Source organism: Marmota marmota, unplaced genomic scaffold (genome assembly GCF_001458135.2).
Source record: "Marmota marmota marmota unplaced genomic scaffold, marMar, whole genome shotgun sequence".
Taxonomy (NCBI): Eukaryota; Metazoa; Chordata; class Mammalia; order Rodentia; family Sciuridae; genus Marmota; species Marmota marmota.
Window position 1 is genome coordinate 673,137 of NW_026000338.1, and position 19,325 is coordinate 692,461.

At 33.5% G+C, this 19,325-nt stretch overlaps 1 protein-coding gene across 16 annotated transcripts in view; it reads left to right on the forward strand.

The window, feature by feature from the left end:
* Positions 1-19,325, forward strand: part of Atrx (ATRX chromatin remodeler) — a 242,039-nt gene that overhangs the window by 201,762 nt on the left and 20,952 nt on the right. For all 16 annotated transcript variants that reach the window (XM_048797444.1, XM_048797448.1, XM_048797447.1 and 13 more), the window contains 2 exons: positions 7,531-7,708; positions 9,313-9,507. In XM_048797444.1, the coding sequence (XP_048653401.1) occupies positions 7,531-7,708; positions 9,313-9,507 (373 nt within the window). The remainder of the gene's footprint in view (positions 1-7,530; positions 7,709-9,312; positions 9,508-19,325) is intronic.

The window sequence follows — 19,325 nt, forward strand, 5'->3', positions numbered from 1 at the left end:
TCTCGAACCCAGAATTCAGCCCTGAGTACGGTGCTTGCACGGCTGGCAGAAACTGCAGCGCTGTAACCCTGCGTCTCTATCCCAGCGCGCGCTGCAGACTCTAGCCGCGGGGCGATTTGCTGAATAAGCCGTGTTACCCTCCGTGCGACAAACCTCTCGCGTTTGAGTCCCCGTAGCCGATCCTCATGCGATGGAAATCCTTCAGGAGTGCTTATATAGGGATATTTTGAGTACAGTTAATTTATAAAGTGTGTTATTAGTTATCAGACTGCTTTAAGAATAAGTACATTTGTTTATATGTTTTCATGTTTTAAAAAATTACTGTGCATGAGTATGAAGAAGTAATTTTATTTTTATATAAGTTTTTCAGAAACTAGTTCTTACTATGTTTCCTAGGCTGACCTTTTATGGGCTCAAGTAATATATCTGCCTCAGCCCCCAAGTAGCTGAGACCAAAGACATGTGCCAACCATGCTGGACTGAGAAGTAATTTTATTAAGTAACCCTTATTCGTCAAACATGGTTGAAACTGTGACTTGTTCAGCATCCCAGATTTTTAAATACCACCATAGCATTTTGATCTGGTCCATAACTTTCATACTTGATGTGAGTACAGAACAGTTTTGAAATGGAGATGCTGAGGTGTCAGATAGACTGACTTACTATTACTAGTCAATGAATCACTCCTAAACATAAACCAAAAAGTGTTTCTGATTTGGATACATGCTTTAGGAATATGTGTGTGTGTGTGTGTGTGTGTGTGCGCGCGCGCGCGTATGTTTGTGTATATATATATATCATGGATTTGGGTTACAGTAGTTATATCTGACCATAGTAATTTTAGAAAATATAAATATAATTCTTTCATGCAGAAACAGTATGAAAGACTTATTAAGATGAACTTTAAGATAATTACCATATCTTATGTTGTCATCTCATGTGACCTAGAAGTAATTTTCAGTAGTGTTAGTGTTCCTAGTTAGCTTAGGCTCAAGTAATCCTACTGCCTCAGCCTTCTCAACAGGTTAACTGTAGGCATGTGCTATCACACCCTTTGCTATATTTTTTACTTAGAAATAATTATAGATTCATAGAAACTTGCAAAGATAGTATAGAGACATCTGTAAATCCTTTGTCTCATTTTGTTCAGTGGTTAGATCTTAGATACCTGTAGTTTCATTATCAACCAAGAAATTAACACTTGAATGTGAAATGTGTTTGTATATCTTTTTTATCATACATAGAAATTCATGTTAAAAAAAACCACTGCAGTCAATATACAAAATTATTCTGTCACCACAGAGATATCTCTCATAACCCTTTTATGTAGTGACATCCATTCTTATCAACCTCACCATTATCTCTAACCCTTAACAATGACTAATTTGTTCTTCTTCATAATTTTGTCATAAGAAGACCGTTACATAAATGGTATCATACTATAGATCCAAATAACATAGATCCTTTGGTGAAATGCCTCTTTTTTGATCATTTTCTTATTGAATTACTTGTTTATTTTATTGTGGAGTTTATTATTTTATCAAGAATTTATGATCTAGAAGAGAGTTCTTTTGTCAGAGGTGGTTTGCAAATGTTTTCTGCCGGTTTATTGTTTGTCTGTTCAGCCCCTTCACATGTCTTTAACAAAGCCAAGTTATTCATTTATTTTGGTACTGGGCATTGAACCTGGGGTGCTTAACTACTGAGCCACATCCTCAGCCTATTTATTTATATATATATTTATTTATATATAATATATGTGTATATGTGTGTGTATATATATATATATTTTTTTTTTTTTTTTTTAAATTTTGAGACAAGACCTTGCTAAGATGCTGAGGCTGGCCTGGAATTTACAATCCTCCTGCCCCATCCTCCAGAGTCTCTGGGATTACAGGCATGTGTCACCACACCTGGCTATCAAAAGGATAGTTTTTAATTTGGACAAAATTTAATTTGACAGTGTTTGTTTGATTATGCTTTTTGTGCCAATTCTTAACAACTCTTTCCCATAGCCCTATGTCCTGAAGATTTTTCTCCTGTGTTATATTCTGAAAGTTTTATGTTCTTAAATTTTCTAGTTAAGTCTGTGATGTAATTTCAGTTGATTTTATATAAAATATGAAGTTTAGCTGGGCCTGATGGTTAATACCTGTAATCCCAGCAACTGAAGAGTCTGATGCAGGAGGACCTGAAGTTTGAAGCTTGCCTCAACAACTTAGCAAGGCCTTATCTCAAAACAAAATAAAAAGGGCTTGGGATGTGGTTCAGTGTTCAAAAAAACCCCTGGATTCAATCCTTAGTATAGATAGATATTTAGTTTAGTTAGAGGTTTATTTTAAGCAGTGATCTAATTGTTCCAGCAGCATTTGTTGAAAAAGCCATTTTTCCCTCACTACATTGCTTTTCTACCTTTGTGAGAAATCATTTGGCTATTCTATTCTATTGGTTCATATGACTATTTTTCTGCAATTATCACATAATCTTGCTTGCTTTAGCTGTATAGTAAACTTTAATCTTAGATTGAATGATTCTTCACATTTTATTCTACTTTTTACAAATTCTTTTAACTAGCCTAATTTATTTGCTTTTCTATGTACATTTTAGAATAATCTTGCCTATATCTACTGATGTTTTCCAAAGGGGTGGTGTGTGTGTGTGTGTGTGTGTGTGTGTGTGTTTGTGTGTGTATGTGTGTGTTTGGATCAAACCCTGGGCTCATACATGCTAGGCACTTTATCTACCATGAGTGAGTTACAGTCTCAGCCCCTTGCATTTCTTATTAAAATAGAAATCATGTTGAATCTGTTTGTCTTAAGGACAATAATGTCTTTATTGAAACTTCTGATTTGTAAATAGTGTGTAGTTTCATTTATGTGTCGCGACTTCTTGCCCGCAAGGAAGACGCAACACTCAGGAATCTTCTTTCAGTAGTTTATTTCAGGCCCTTGATAGTTCTTCTTCTTCTCCCTCGGATGCCCCTCCCAGCCTTAATAAAGCATCTCAAGCCCCAATGCAAAGCAGCCACGTGGAGATTTCTCATAGGGTGATGAAAAGTCATACGCCAACTCTCCCAAATAAGGAGTTGTTTGTCACAGACCACAGCGGAGCCAGCGCCATCTTGTAATGGCGACCATAATTTGCATAAACGGCAGAAGCGGCTCACCACATTTATGCTATCATTAATTACTTTCATCAGTGTTTTTGAGTTTCCAGCATACAAGTCTCATGTATATTTTGTTAGGTTTACACCTGTAAGTATTTTTATTTTGAGTGATTTCAGATGATATGGTATTAAATTTTGGTTTCCCTGTATTCATTGTTAGCATATAGAAATGCAGTTGATTTTTGTGTTGATATTCTGTGATTTTGCTGCTTTTATTTGTTATAGGAGTTTTTTTGTAGATTTTTTAGGATTTTCTACATTGAACATTATGTTATCTATATGTAGCAATAGTTTTATTTCTTCCTTTCTGATATGTATGTTGTTTATGTTCTTTTCTTGGCTTAATACACTGGCTCGAATTGGCAGTAATGTGATGAATCAAAGTGTTAAGATTGGATATCCTTGACTTCTTCCTGAACTTATAAGCATTCAGTCTTTATTAACTATGATTTTAGCTATGGGTTTTTATTTGATTTTTGCGGTCCTGCCTATAAAACCTGGGGCCTCATGCATCTAGGCAAGTGCATTATCACTGAGCTAACATTCCTAATCCTTTTCAAATTTTATTTTCAGAAGGCTGCTTCTGTCTGTCAAGTAGCTGGGATTATAGGCATGCACCACCATATCCAGTTTATTTGTAGGTTTTTTGCAGGTACTCCTTCAAGTTGAGGAAGTTTCTCAATAGTCTTAATTTGCCAAGAGTTTTTATTATTATTTGGTGTTTAATTTTTGTCAAATGCTTTTTCTATGTCAATTATGTTTGGTTTTATTTTACTTTACCTTGTTAATATGGTATTTTATATAGAGTGATTTTTAGATATTGACTCAGCTTTCCATTCCTGGAAAAAACCTTTACTTGGTGATATGTATAGTTATGGTACTGGGTGTTGCTATTTGCTAATATTTTGTTGGGAGGAGTTTATGAAAGATATTGGTCTAAATTTAGTTGTTTTTGTATAGTCTTTGGATTTGGCATCAGGATAATATTGGCTTCATAAAATTTATTGAGAAGTATTGCCTTTTCTATTTTCTTAAAGAGGTTTTATAGATTTATATTTTAAATGCCTTGTGTCTTAGGTGTTACATCACTGTGAGAAAAATATTTGACATAAATAACTTAAAGGAGGAAAGCTTTGTTTTGGCTCAGGGTTTCATTTCATGGTTGGCAGGTTGGTATAACCTAAGAACCAACCACTTCCCAATAGTCCTTACAGATTATGAATTCGTCAATTGATTAATCTATTGACAAGATTAGTGCCCTCATAGTTAATTTTCACTTTTCCTAAACCCTATCTCTGAACCTTGCTGCATTGGGGCCCAAGCCTTTAATACATGAGTTCTGGGGGCGGGAACATTCCGGACCCAAACAATAACATGTTGTAAATTTTGCCAGATTATTTTCTTCTTCTTTTTTGAGGGAGAGTTTTAAGATTGTTGGTTAAATTTCCTTAATAGCATTAAGACTATTAAAATGATCTCTTTCATAGTAAATGAGTTGTAGTAGTTTGTTCTTTTTGAGGAATTGTTCTCTATAATGCATATATATTTTTTAAAAGTAAAAAGAAGAAAACAGCCAGGTATGTTGGCACACACCTGTAATCCCAGCAGCTCAGGAGGCTGAGGTAAAAGGATTGCAAAGCCTCAGCAACTTAACAAGGCCCTGTGCAACTTAGTGAGACCCTGTCTTTAAATAAAATATAAAATGTGCTAGGGATGTAGCTCAGGGTTAAGTGCCCCTAGGTCCAATCTCTGGTACAAGAAAACAAAAAACAAAACAAAATCAGAAAACAATCATAACCCTCCTGACCAAGATAACCACTATGAACATTGTGTGTATATGTGTTTTATGTTTCAATGTAATTTAATTTTTATTTAAGAAGGTTCTATATCCTTTTTTTCACACAACATAATGTTTTGGATTTTTTAATGGCAATATAGCCCATTTAATAGTGAATGGCCCTTCCTTCCTTCTTTTTTATTTATTTTTTTATGTGGTACTCGAAGTTGAACCCAGGGTTTTGCACATGTTTGGCAAGCACTTTAGAACCACAAGCCCTACCAGATTGTAGTTACATGTGTTGTTGTACTTTTTATTTTCAAGTTTTTGCTATTACATAATGAATATATTTTCTTGGAAATTGGTCATTTTTGTGGTAATTTTCCTAGATGTGTTTTTACACTAAATTCATATAGAACATTCATTTTATATCTGTTCCTTTGTACTAGATTTTTCTTTAATAAACAATATGATTGGTAAACTGAAAATAAATTCATTATTCAAATTTAGTGTCTCCCTGCAATCTGGTATATAGTGCTATAAATGTAATGGGCTGGCATTTTAATGGTAATTTTCTGTCATGAAGGTATAGAAAACAAGGCTTAGTGTAAAGGGATTATATGGTGATTGCTGAGGGCTTTTCCCAGAGTTTTTCTCATTTTCATATAAGTTGCCAACAATAAACCAATCACTAAATTATTATATGGCAATCCAGTGAAAGAGGTAGCTAACAGGCATGACGTGTACAAAAAAAAAATTTAAAGAAATGTTTGTAAGGGCGGGGATGTGGCTCAAGCGGTAGCGTGCTCGCCTGGCATGCGTGCGGCCTGGGTTCAATCCTCAGCACCACATACTAACAAAGATGTTGTGTCCTCCAAAAACGGAAAAATAAATATTAAAAAAAAATTCTCTCTCTCTCTCTCTCTCTCAAAAAAAAAAAAAAAAGAAATGTTTGTAATATGAACTGTATATACAGATACTATGTTGACTTAACCAAAAACGTATACGCTTAGAAAAAAAGAGACCAATAGGAGGAAATGTACAATGATATGAATGGAGGTTGTTTCTGGGGAATGGACCTATATAGTTTTTTCCCCTTAAACTTTTTTATACTTTCAAAAAATATTATCTTTGTTTTCAAATTTTTATTTGTATCAAAGTAATATATTTACATATTATTATTAAAAGTGAATAGTTTTGCAAGGCTTAAAAACCAATACTTTGACCAACCTCTTTCTATCCATGATTTCTACTTTCCAGAGGTAATTAATTTTATCTCATGTTATTCTGGTGTTTTTGTACACATATCCTTACTACAGGCTAAGGTGGGAATTTATCCATACATCACTTCTTGCTCATTTTACCAATATAATTTTTCATACTGTTTACCTAAATCAATTTTTGGAGTGTTTGCCTTATTGTGACTGTGTAAATGTTCTTAAGTCATTTACATACTGTGATTAGTTTTCCTTTTATGTGTTCCTGTTTATTTTTATTTTATATATATTGGAACCAGAGATTGAACTCGGTCACTGAGGCGTACTCGGTCACTGAGCCACATCCCCAGCCCTATGTGTATTTTATTTAGAATTAGAATCTCACTTAATTACTTAGCACCTTGCTTTTACTGAGGCTGGTTTTGAACTTGAGATCCTCCTGTTTCAGCCTCCTAGCCACTGGGATTACAGGGGTGCACCACTGTACTGGGCTGTGTTCTTGTTTATTTCCCTGAAGTGATCATTTGTATTAACCATTTGCTTGGATTTCTATGTACCTGTCCCTAATTCATTCTCAAATTCTTCTATAGAAATATTTTCAGTCCTTTTGTTCCAACATGTCAGATAATCTATTAGTGTAATTATTTTTCTTTAAACACACCCTTCATGGAGCCCTTTGTGTTCTTCCTTTTAGTTTAGCTATTTCTTTACATGTATCCTATTTTTTATCATTAAATTTGTTACTCTGTAATTGTTTGTGTATGAGTGAACCCTACTACACTCAGTTCCTTATGCACTGTTTTTTATTTTGATATATTGAGTGCTTATAACAGTATCTAACACAATATGGGCTTTCAAATTACATGTAATTTTTCTAAAATTGCTCAGAAATCTGTGGGGGATAAAAACCTTTGAATACATTGCATACATAAGATCACCATATCCATTTTTCTTCTTAAATAAAGCTTTTTATTTTCTGTCAATAAGATCCTTCCTGAGAATATAAATCATGAGTCTGACTCCTTAGATGCCTTATTTTCTTCCATAAGTAAGAAATGACCAGTCACAGTGGCATATACTTGTAATCCCAGTGACTCAGGAGGCTGAGGCAGGAAGATGATAACTTCAAGGCTTGCCACTAACTTAGTAGACCCTATCTCAAACTAAAAAAGGGCTGGGGAAATAGCTTAGTGGTTCAAAGTGCCCTTGGATTTAATCCCCAGTACCAAAAAATAAAAGAAAGAAAGAAAATGAATTCTCTGAACTTATGATAATATAAAAACTTCACTAGGATCAAAAAGTCATGTCATAAATAAAATATCTATAAAGTATTTATTACTAAAGCATGTATCCTATATTTTCATTTTCAGAGGGCGGTTGTTTATCATTTCCACCAAAGCAGGATCCCTTGGAATTAATCTGGTAGCTGCTAATCGAGTAATTATATTTGATGCTTCTTGGAATCCATCTTATGACATCCAGAGTATATTCAGAGTTTATCGCTTTGGACAAACTAAGCCTGTTTATGTGTATAGGTTCTTAGCTCAGGTAGGTTTGTAACTCATATTCTCTTTTCCCTACTGAAAATTTGGATGAATCTAATATTTTAGAGATACAGGATGTACATGTAACTACTATTGAGAAGCAAACATAGTTGAATATGTCATTCCTATAAATAAAGCAGCAGAAGTCAAATTTGGCCCCTCCCAGTTTTCTGTTCAGCAGTTCATTAATTTCTATAGTGTTAGCTTTCTTGATATTTTTTGATGTTGTTTTGCAGTACTGAGAATTGCACCCCAGTACAGGGCCTCACACATGCTAAACATTCTACCATTGAGGTACATCCCAAGCCTTTGAGATTATTTTGTATGAGTAAACAGATTTAGTATTTTCTTGCTAGTTCAGGATAGTTTAATATTTATAGTTCATTTACTTTGCACATGTAAAAAAGCCAATGAGTAAATCTAAGTTGCTTATAGAAGAGTAGGTAGTTGTTTTTCAGTGGCTACTAGTTTTCTCTTAATTTGAGAAATGTGGGTAAATAAAAAGCCAATTTATTTTACCAACAGAATCATTACAAAGAGTATTTAATACTATGTAGGTGAAACTATTAGGGTGATTTAAGTATAAAACCAAGTATTAAAAAACAATACTCAAAGTTAAGAAAAACAAAATCAAATAAATAGATGCATTTTGCCAGGTGTAGTGGTGCACACCTGTAATTCCAGCTAATCAGAAATCGAAGGCAAAAGGATTGCAAATTCGGGGCTAGCCTGGGCAACTTAGTTGGACCTCTCTGAAATTAAAAAAAAAAAAAAAAAAGAAGGGCTGGGGATGCAGCTCAGTGGTAGTGTATCCCTGTATTCAATCTCTAGTGCCAAAAAAGTAAAAATTAAAAATAAGTGGTTGCATTCAGAGGTAATAATAGGTTTATAGTAACAGCTTGTCCTTCTAACTGGTACATCTGCTTTGAGAGCAGGTGTTATCATTTTCTGCTTGTCTCCAAATCTGGTCTTGTCAATTAAAGACTTTCTGGAAGATCCCTGCTTATTTTATCTTCTTTAGTATGTGATAAGATTAATATCCTCATTATAAACACTTTCCTGTTATTTTGTGTAGAGATTCTTTATATTGTAGCTTATAATGCTACATATATGTAATGGAAATGGCATTTTTGTTTTCTGTCCTGATATTATACAAAGTAATTCTTGATACAAAGTTGATTTATGTTGATTGTTGATAGCTCATTATATTCCATGGAAAAGGAATTAAACTGTTCTTTTGCATTCTAACTTTAGTATTCACCTAAATCCTAATTTCATTTATCCTTTTTATTTCTATTTATTCCTGGTAGCTACCCGCTGTCACTTTCACCAAGCAAAGAAATATAAAGCAACACATGAATGCATTTTGTTCAGATAATATGGAATTATTACCAGGAATGTGATTCTCTTAATTTGTCATGGCAATCTGTGGTGAACAGATGAAATTTTTGATAAATTAAACCACATTTCTAATAAATTTTCCTTTATGACAAATGATTATCTGAAGTTTTACCATCTCATATTAACTAGTAACCATATTTCTCCTGATGAAGTTTCATGTTTATAGAATTTTATTTATTTTGTATATTGTTCCTTCTTTTTACAAAGGGAACCATGGAAGATAAGATATATGATCGGCAAGTAACTAAGCAGTCATTATCTTTTCGAGTCGTTGATCAACAACAGGTTGAGCGCCATTTTACTATGAATGAGCTTACTGAACTTTATACTTTTGAGCCAGACTTATTAGATGACCCTAATTCAGAAAAGAAGAAGAAGAGGGATACTCCCATGCTGCCAAAGGTAAACATATTTAAGTTATTGGCTTAAAAATAGTGAACATGGACCAAGGAAGTTTTACTGTTACTCTGAAAGTTAGTCATCTGATTAAGACTATATATCCATTTTCAGTGTGAAAATTGTATTTAATAAACTTGTTCAGATAATTACAAGTGAGAGGATGCTTGATCAGTTTTCCATATAACACTGAAAAGAAACATATTTTGAAATATGTATTTTATGCTAAGTAAACATTTCTGCCCTCACCCCAGAAAAACATCTGAGACCTAAAAGAAATAGTATGATTCTCTTTTAATAAATCTCCAGTAGAGAGCATTCATAATTTAAATAAGTCTATATTATACTTTATTATTGTGTCTTGTTTAGCATTCTTTTCTATCATAGAGCAAGTAAGAATCAGCAAATACCCAACAAGTATTTCAAAAGGTATTCATTGCAGATATCTTGGTATCTACCTAGTCTCCTATTTTCACTAAGTACAGAAATATACAAAGCAACACATGAATACATTTTGTTCAGAGAAAAATGAAATGATTATAAGTAATGTAATTTTCTGAATTTGTCACAGCAAACTCTACTGAACAGATGAAGTCTTTAAGAATTAAGCAACATTGTTGATGGATTTTTCTTTATGACAAATTATCAGGGAAATGCAAATCTAAACTATAACAGAGATACCACTTCACACCTATTAGGATAACTTATTGTCAAAAATACAAAGACACTAGGTGCTTGTGAGGAGATGGAGAATATGGTATACTGTTGGTGGGAATGTGAATTATACAGCCACTATTGAAAACAGTATGGAAGTTCTTTAAAAAACTAAAAATGGAGCTACCATATGATCCAGCAATCTCACTTCTAGGTCTATAACCAAAGGAATTGAAATCAGGATCTTGAAGAGATGTCTCTGAAATCCTGTGTTCATTGAAACATTATTCACAATAGCTAAGACATGAAAATAACCTAATTTCCATCGACAGATGAATGGGTAAAGAATATGTGAAATATACATACAATGGAATATTATGCAGCCTTAAAAATGCAAGAAATCCTTCTGATTGCAATAACATGGATAACTCTGGAGGGCATTAAGCTAAGTGAACACAGAACATAAACTATATGATACCACTTAAATGCAAAATCTAAAATTCATAGAAGCAGAGAGGAAAATAGTAGTTGCTGAGGACTAAGAGGAAGGGAAAAATGGAAGACATTTGTCAAAGAACACCAAGTTTTAGTTAGGCAAGATAAACTAGTTCTAGGCATAGTGTCTGCAGTTAATAGTACTACATTGTATACTTAAAACTTTGTCGAGAAGGTAGATTTTATGTTAAGTGTTTTTATTAAAAAAAAGTGGGTCAGACATGGTGGTGCAGGCCTGTAATCCCAGTAGTTTGGAAGTCTGAGGTAGGAGGGTCACAAGTTCAAAGATAGCCTCAGCAACAGCGAGGTACTAAGCAACTCAGTAAGACTCTTTCTCTAAATAAAATATAAAATAGGGGTGGGTATGTAGCTCAATGTTAAGAGTGGGATGAAATATTTAGAAGTGTTGGTTATGTTCATGACATCAATTATAGCAATAGTTTCATCATATCTCTAAATTCATTAAGTCCATTAATCCATTAAATTCCAAGTTTTCAATTCTGTGAGTATTTCAATAAAATTGACACTGGTAGATTTAATAAGTTGGAAGTCAGTTGGACATGGTGGTGCACACCTAAAAATCCCAGCAAATTGGGAGACTGAGACAGGAATATTGCAAATTTGAGGCCAGCCTCAACAACTTTAGGGAGACCCATCTGAAAATAAAAAACAAAAGGTCTGGGGATATAACTCAGTGGAAAGCACCCCTGGGTTTAATTTCCAGAACCAAACAAAAGTCAGAAATCATAATTTATCGATTATATATTATTAATTAATATTAGTATAAATTTTATGTAATTATGTTATTATGTATTTAGATTTTTATAGGTATTCCACATTTGGAATAATGTGACAAAATGGGTTAAGTTTTTATAGCTTTTATATGTCAAAAATTATGAAGTTGTAGAACTTAATTGAAAATAATTTTTACTTAAAATCTCTATAGTACTTAAACGTTTTTTAAGTATTTCACGGTTACCTTAGTTGATCATTGAAATAACTTTTCTGATTGGGCAGTAATTTGTTGAATTAACATTATAATTCAGATTTCCTTAATATATACATTAACGTTGTTTCTTACACTGTTACACTGTTAGAGGCAAATAATTGTTTATTCAGCTATTTAAAAAAGAATCAGCATATAAAATAGTACTATTTATTCAGTGCTTTCCACTGTGATAAAGTAAGACTTCCTGCACTTGGAAAAGACTCTAAGAGATAATCTAGTAAAGCCCTCTTGTTTTATAAATGGGAAAAGTTTGAATTAGAGACATTGACTTACCACAGCTTTCAGCTAGTGAATGGCAGAGCCAAGACTAATATCTACGTCTATATTCTGGTACATTTTCAGATAAGAAATTGTTATTTAATAGTAATATAGCAAGTATAAACACTTCTAGGTAAAACAGCAGTTGTGTGTTTATTTTATAAAATTTGATATGATGGTAGATGTCATTTTGACCCTTTTGAACAGAGAAGAAAAATCTACATGTTTTCTCATTTAAATAAAGATGTTACTCATTTAAACTGATTTTCATTATCTAAAAGCCATTTTGCAGGGAGTGGTGGATTTCCAGTTGTTTTGGTTTCAAATTCAAGTATTTAATGTTCTATGCCACAGTTAAAAGAATTGGAAAAGTAGCTACCTGGGTACCCACTCCATTCATCAAAGTTTAGTCACTTGTAAAAATAACATTCTCAAAAGTAGGGGTCAAGGGTATAGCTCAGTGTTGGAGAGCTTGCCTAGCATGGGCAAAGGTCCTGTGTTTGATCCCCAGCACTGCAAATAAAATGAAATTGCATACTAATTCAGAGTGACTAGGGAAGCCTAACTATCCTAGCCCTAAGTTAGAAACTCAGAAGTATATTAGCTCTTAATATGGTTAGACACATTTAATTAAAGCAAATAGGAATAGAAATGTTTTTCAAATGCTAATATATAGCATTTTAAAATATTTTAATTTTATATATGTGAGCAAATATTTTTCTAATCAATGAACTTAAAGTTCACTGATAAAACATTTAGGAAAGGGGCTGGGGTTATGGCTCAGCGGTAGAGCACTCGCCTCACACATTCAAGTCCCTGGGTTCGATCCTCAGCACCACATATAAATAAATAAAGTTATTGTGTCCAACTACAACTACAAAAAATAAATATTAAAAAAAAAATTTAGGAAAGCATTTCATTTGTTTGTCCTTTTGCTGGGGATCAATTAGGGTCTCCAGCATGCTATATAACTAGTCTACCACTGAGCTACATCTCCAACCCAAGAGTTTGTCATAGTGACAACTGCTGTGAAGTCCCTTGGACTTAGTTAGGTCCACTCAAGGTTTAATTTGACCATTTTTCTATTAGTTTAAATATGCTTTAATAAAAACTATCATTTCAATATTCATGTTATGAAATATTAAATTGATAATTTGACTTTCTTAATTATATCACAGAATGTTAAGATTCTTGAATAGACTGAGAAATTCCCTATGCAGAAACAGATTTGTTTTCATACCTTTAAAAGTACACAAACACAAATGGAATCATACAATGCATACTCTTCTACAGCTTACTTTTTTCACCTTCGTGTATTTTGAACATATTTCTGTATTGGCACATATATTGTCATTTTAAAATTACTGCATAGTGTATCTACTTTATTTTTATATTAACTTTTGTATCCACAACAATTTTCATGATTTTAAATGGCAAGAAGTATTCTTTTCAGGATTTGTACCTATTTTTATCATTTAAAAAATAGTGAAGTTTCCCTCTTTGAGAAGTACATACATATATATTTGTAAAATTAACATACTTCCTAAAATTATACTTAAATTTAAATCTAACTTTCACAAGAAATAGCTCATGATTAGTAATTTTCCAATAGGAAGCAAACATTCGAATTTTCAAAAGGGAAGATTGCTTTAAGTTTATTCACTACATGGTGGATTTCTGGTTATAGGAAATATGTTTAATTGGATAAGCATTTATTATTTGCTGACTTTGAAAGGCCCTATAAGGATATAATAAGAAGAATAAGACATTTTCTGTGCTTTAAAGAAGAGTTTAAAAATTCCCTAGGAAGTACAATTTAATTATTATAGGCTATCTGGAAAGAAACCATCTGTTATTTGTAATTGGAACTCTGAATCTTTAAAGGTATCCTTCTCTTACTGTATATTGCTTTTAGTGCTTTGCCAGAGAGCAAAAATGAAAAGAAATGTCAAATGCCTTTTGTATTTGGTAGTTGTAGATGGACATACCATGCCTTTATTTTATTCGTTTACTTTTTTGTGGTGCTGAGGATCGAACCCAGGACCTCATGCATGCTAGGCAAGTGCTCTGCCACTGAGCTACAGCCCCAGCCTAAATGCCATTGTTTTAAATAGCTGGCCCATAATTTTCTCATTCCTTTTCCCAGTCTCTAAAGTGCCTCCTTGACTTACCACCTTGTTTTTCTAGTTTGGACCCCATCTTTTTAATTAAAAAATTCAATATGTAAGAGTACAAAGAATATTGTAAGCATTCATGAAATTATTATTGTCTTAGTCTGTTTGAGCTGCTATTACAAAAATGCCATAAACTAGCTAACTGTAAAAGAAATATTTGTTTCTCATAGCTCTTGAGACTGAGTAGTCCATGAACAAGTCACCAGTAGATTCAGTGTCTGGTGATCAAATGCCATATTAACACAAAGTGCTTCAACTGTCCCATCATTCTTTAAAAAAGAAAAATTAGGGGCTGGAGTTGTATGTAGCTCAGTGGTTGAGTGATTGCCTCACATGCATGAGGCACTGGGCTTGATCTTCAGCACTACATAAAAAATAAAAATAAATAAAGAAAGAAAGATGTTGTGTACGTGTACAACTAAAAATTTTTAAAAAAAGGAAAACTATATTTAACTTACTAATTTCTTCTGATATATCATACTTTGGGCTAAACAGCTTGTTCTGATTATCTTCCTCAATCCAGTAGCAACTGAAAACCAGGTAATATTGTTTTCATTATCAATATGAGAAAATTGAGGCTGGAGAGTTATGTAAGTTACCCAAGTTTATACACTTAATTTGTGTTGAAGCTGGCCTTCTAATCACATCTGCTGAATTCAGAAAAGCATATAGTCTGGAGCTGGGGAAGTAGCACAGTGGCAGAACACTTGCCTAGCATTTGTGAAGCCAAGGGTCTCATCCCGATTTGGGGGCACATGTACTCTTAATCTTATATTTACTGCCTCTCAAACAAAGATTAGAACATTATTTCCAGTGGCTGGGGATATACCTTAGTGGTAGAGCACTTGATTAGCATGCTAGAGGCCCTGAGTTAGATCTCCAGCTCTAGGGGGGGAAAAATTATTTCCAAGTGTGAGAAACAAGGCAAAAAAGTTTTAAGAAAAACTATACCATGCTACCTTTCTAAGAACTATCACAGTAACTAAAAAACTGTCAGGGATCTATAAGCTTAGGGTATATGTGAGATTTACCTGAAGGAGATGATAGTCCAATTGGGGAAAGAAAGTAACATTCTTAAAAACAAAAGAATTGGGGCTGGGGTTGTGGCTCAGTGGTAAAGCTCTTGCCTAGCACATATGAGGCATTGGGTTCGATCCTCAGCACCACATAAAATAAATGAATAAAGACATTGTGTTCATCTACAACTTAAAAAATTAAGAAAAAAGAATGAAGGGCTGATGTGACTAGCAGTATGTTTGCTATAATAGATAGGAAAGAAGAATGTAGCTTTTGGATACATTTAAAAAAAATTTTAGTTGTAGATGGACATAATACATTTACTTATTTTTTTATGTGGTGCTTCACATGTGCTAGGCAAAGCGCTGTATGACTGAGCTACAACCCCAACCCTCGGGTACAATTTTGATGATATAAATCAGAGAAGTTGGCCCATAAAATATGATTATCATTTAATTGGATTAAGTAAAGAATGAGATATAGACAACCAGTTAGAAAGTTTGTTCAGAAGGATAGAAGGCCTTAGGCTTAAGGGCTGATGAAGAAATGGATCTAAAGAAGAGTTCACATTGGATTGGTAGTGTGAGGCCAACTGTGAGACCCATGAAAGGCAAGTGGAGGCATTTGAATTTAAAATAGTATTCATTAGAAGTTCTTGAATGAGGCTGTTGTATGATGAATGTGGGGTTTTGCATCATTAGACTGGCAGTAGATTTTTTTTACTTGTTCTTTTTAGTGATACATGGCAGTAGAATGTATTTTGACATACTATACATACATAGAGTATAACTTCCCATTTTTGAGTTTATACATGATGTGGAAATGCACTGGTCATGTATTCGCATGTGAACATAGGAAGGTTATGTCCAATTCATTCTACTGTCTTTGTCATTCCCTTCCCCCCCTCCCTTCCTGCCAGTCTTCCCTGATTAATCTGGTGACCACCTCCCTTCCCACTGTGAGTCAGCATTGATATATCAGAACATTCAGCCTTCATTTTGGGGGAGGATTGGGTTATTTCACTTAGCATGAGAGTCTCTTGTTTCATCCATTTCCTGGCAAATGCCATAATTTCGTTTTTCTTTTTGGCTAAGTAATATTTATGTGTGTGTGTGTGTGTGTGTGTGTGTGTGTGTGTGTGTACACCACATATATCCATTCATCTGTTGAAGGGTACCTAGGTTGGTTCCATAAGCTTAGTTACAAGTTTTCTGAGGAAGCTCCATATTGCTTTTCAGAGTCGTCGCACCACTTTATAGTCCCACCAGCAATGTATGAGTGTGCCTATTCTCCACATCCTCACCAATATTTATTGTTGCTTATATTCTTGATACTTGCTGTTCTGACTAGAGTGAGATGAAATCTCAGTGTAGTTTTAATTTTTCATTTCTCTAATTGCTAAAGATGTTGAGCATGTTTTCATATATTTATTGACCATTTATATTTCTTCTTCTGTGAAGTGTCTGTTCAGTTTCTTTGCCCATTTACCAATTGAGTTATTTGTTTTTTTTTTTTTTTTTTTTGGGTGTTAAGTTTTTTGAGTTCTTTATATATCCTGGAGATTAATGCTCTATCTGAGGTGTAGGTGGCAAAGATTTTCTCCCATTCTGTCAGCTCTCTTTTCATGTTCTTGATGGTTTCCTTTGCTGTGAAGAAGTTTTTAGATTGATGCCATCATTCCATTTATTAATTATTGATTTTACTTCTTGTGCTTCAGGAGTCTTGTTGAGGAGGTTGGTTCCTAAACTGACATGATGGAGGGTTGAGCCTACTTTTTCTTCAGACATTTCACAAAAATAAATGATAATCTCAATAACTGGTGATAGAATGTAGCTCTCAAAGGTGTAGAGAGTGAATTTTAATCTAAATAATGAAGCTTATTTATTCATTAATACACTAAAAATGTTTTAGGGTGCCTATGATATGCCTTGATTGTTATTAGGGTTACATTTATAAATAAAACTAGGATACTGCTCTCAGGAACCCTCTGATAAGCTTACCTTAAGCAAATATATGTAATAAAAATTATGTGTCCTATAACAGGAATTTGTACAGGCACCAAAAGGGGAATATTCATTTCTTTCTTAAAGAATTTGATGATGGGTACTTGATATTAAGAGGACTTGAACAGATGTTGAAAATGGAAGTGGGGGGCTGGGGTGTGGCTCAGAAGTAGAGCACTTGCCTAGCATGTGTGAGGCACTGGGTTCAATCCTCAGCACCACATTTAAATAAATAAAAAATAAAGGTCCATCAACAACTAAAAAATATTTTTAAAAAAGAAAATGGAAGTGAGTACATGTTTGTATGGCTAAGAAGAGCAGGAAAAAATCACTCATAAAACAGCATGACACTTTTGAGGAGCATCAAGTGATTAAAAATATATAAGAATATCAGAAAATAGTGATAGTGTAGGGGTAGTCATGGGAGGAGATGAGAGAAAAGACTAAAAAGTAGGTGGGAATCATATCATGGAGAATTTGGAGCCAGGTTTGGTAGCACACAACTGTAATCCCAGCTCCTAGGAAAGCTGAACCTGGAATTATTTAGAGTTCAACCCTGTCTGAACAACACAGCATGAACCTGTCTTTTTTTTTTTTTTTAAGGAGTTTTGTACATTGTATTATAATAGGCTGTAGGATCTCTTTAGGAATTTCAAGCAAAAGACATCAGATTTATATTTTTAAAATATTATTTTTTGTACCATTGTGGAAGATGGAGTGGAGAAGAGGAAAAAATGAATGTTAAAATAATGATACTAAATCGTTCACGTAGGAGAGATAATGGCAGTCCTAAATAAGGAGCTAGTGCTTGGAACAGAGAAACTTGGTGTAGGTATTCAAGAAATGTTAATTTTCTTCCTAGGTTAATATTTAGAATTTCATTCACCTTTGCCAGTACTTTAATAAAATTTGAAAATTGGTCCTCTGTAATGGGTACAAGCATGTGTTTTGATATTTATCACAAAGGATTTCTTGGTATTTGTCCCTGCTTTTATTGCAAATTTGGTTCCTACTCTTATAGTGCACTTGAGAACCCCTTCATTTTTACTTTAATTTTTAAGATGAAGGACTGATTCAAAATGGAACATTTTTATTCCCCTCTCCCATTACTGTTACCTAAGTGGTGATTAAATTGTGTGCACTTAATTTGAACTTACTTGATATGTGATTTTTTTTATATCTTTCTGCTTTATTACTTCCTTTTTAAAATATTTATTTTATTGTAGTTGGACACAATACCTTTGTTTTATTTATTTATTTTTATGTGGTGTGGATGATCGAACACATCTTAGGCGAGCGCTCTACCACCGAGCCACAATCCATTCTTTGTTATATTATCTCTGTTCCTGTATTTCTATTCTCTTTTTAATATCTTTATTTTATTTATTTATTTTTATGTGGTGCTGAGGATTGAACCCAGTGCCTCACATGTGCGAGGCAAGCACTCTGCCTCTGTATTTCTGTTCTTGTTTAGTTTCTTTTACTCTTCCACATTCTAATTGGATTTAATATCAGAGACTTATTAGTCACTTGACTTTTTCAAACATTTTTTTTTATCTTTGCAACTCTTCACAGTCCAGAACTGTATTTTTTTGTTCCTCCTCTATTATCCATAGTGAATAATACAATGTGGGGTACTTTGGCCTTTTTTGAATTTCTTTATAGTGATGTTTAACTGGACTTTTATCATTATTTAATAATCTATACATCATTGAAAGGTGATGTTAGAATTAGACTTATTTTGCAAGCAGTGACATTGAAGTGAAGAATGGTTAGTCTGTCACAGTGGTTTTATGAAAGAAGAGAGCTGAAATTTAAATTGCATCTTCTCATTCTTTCCTACATCTGCCTTTGAAGTAAGCTTCATTCACTACCCTACTCTATTACTTATGTTTCCTTAAATCCCCTCATTGGATTCTTAATTGTTGTTGCTAATGATGATTTTTTTCCCATTTTGAAGTAGAACAGTTTTATAGTCCTATGATTCTTTTTTTTTCCCCCAATAAATTGACTTCAGGGTCTCCTAAATCATGTTTACCAAGTGTCTATTGCGTCTCTTAAGTTTTTCAAGTTTATGTTCCTGGGCCTTTTTGAAACTTCAGCAAGTTTGCAAATTTGTTTAACACAAGTTTCTAGCAATAATTATTGATATTCTTGTTTGTTTTAAAATATTAAAGTAATATGTAGCTTCTTAACATTTATAGAAATTTTGCT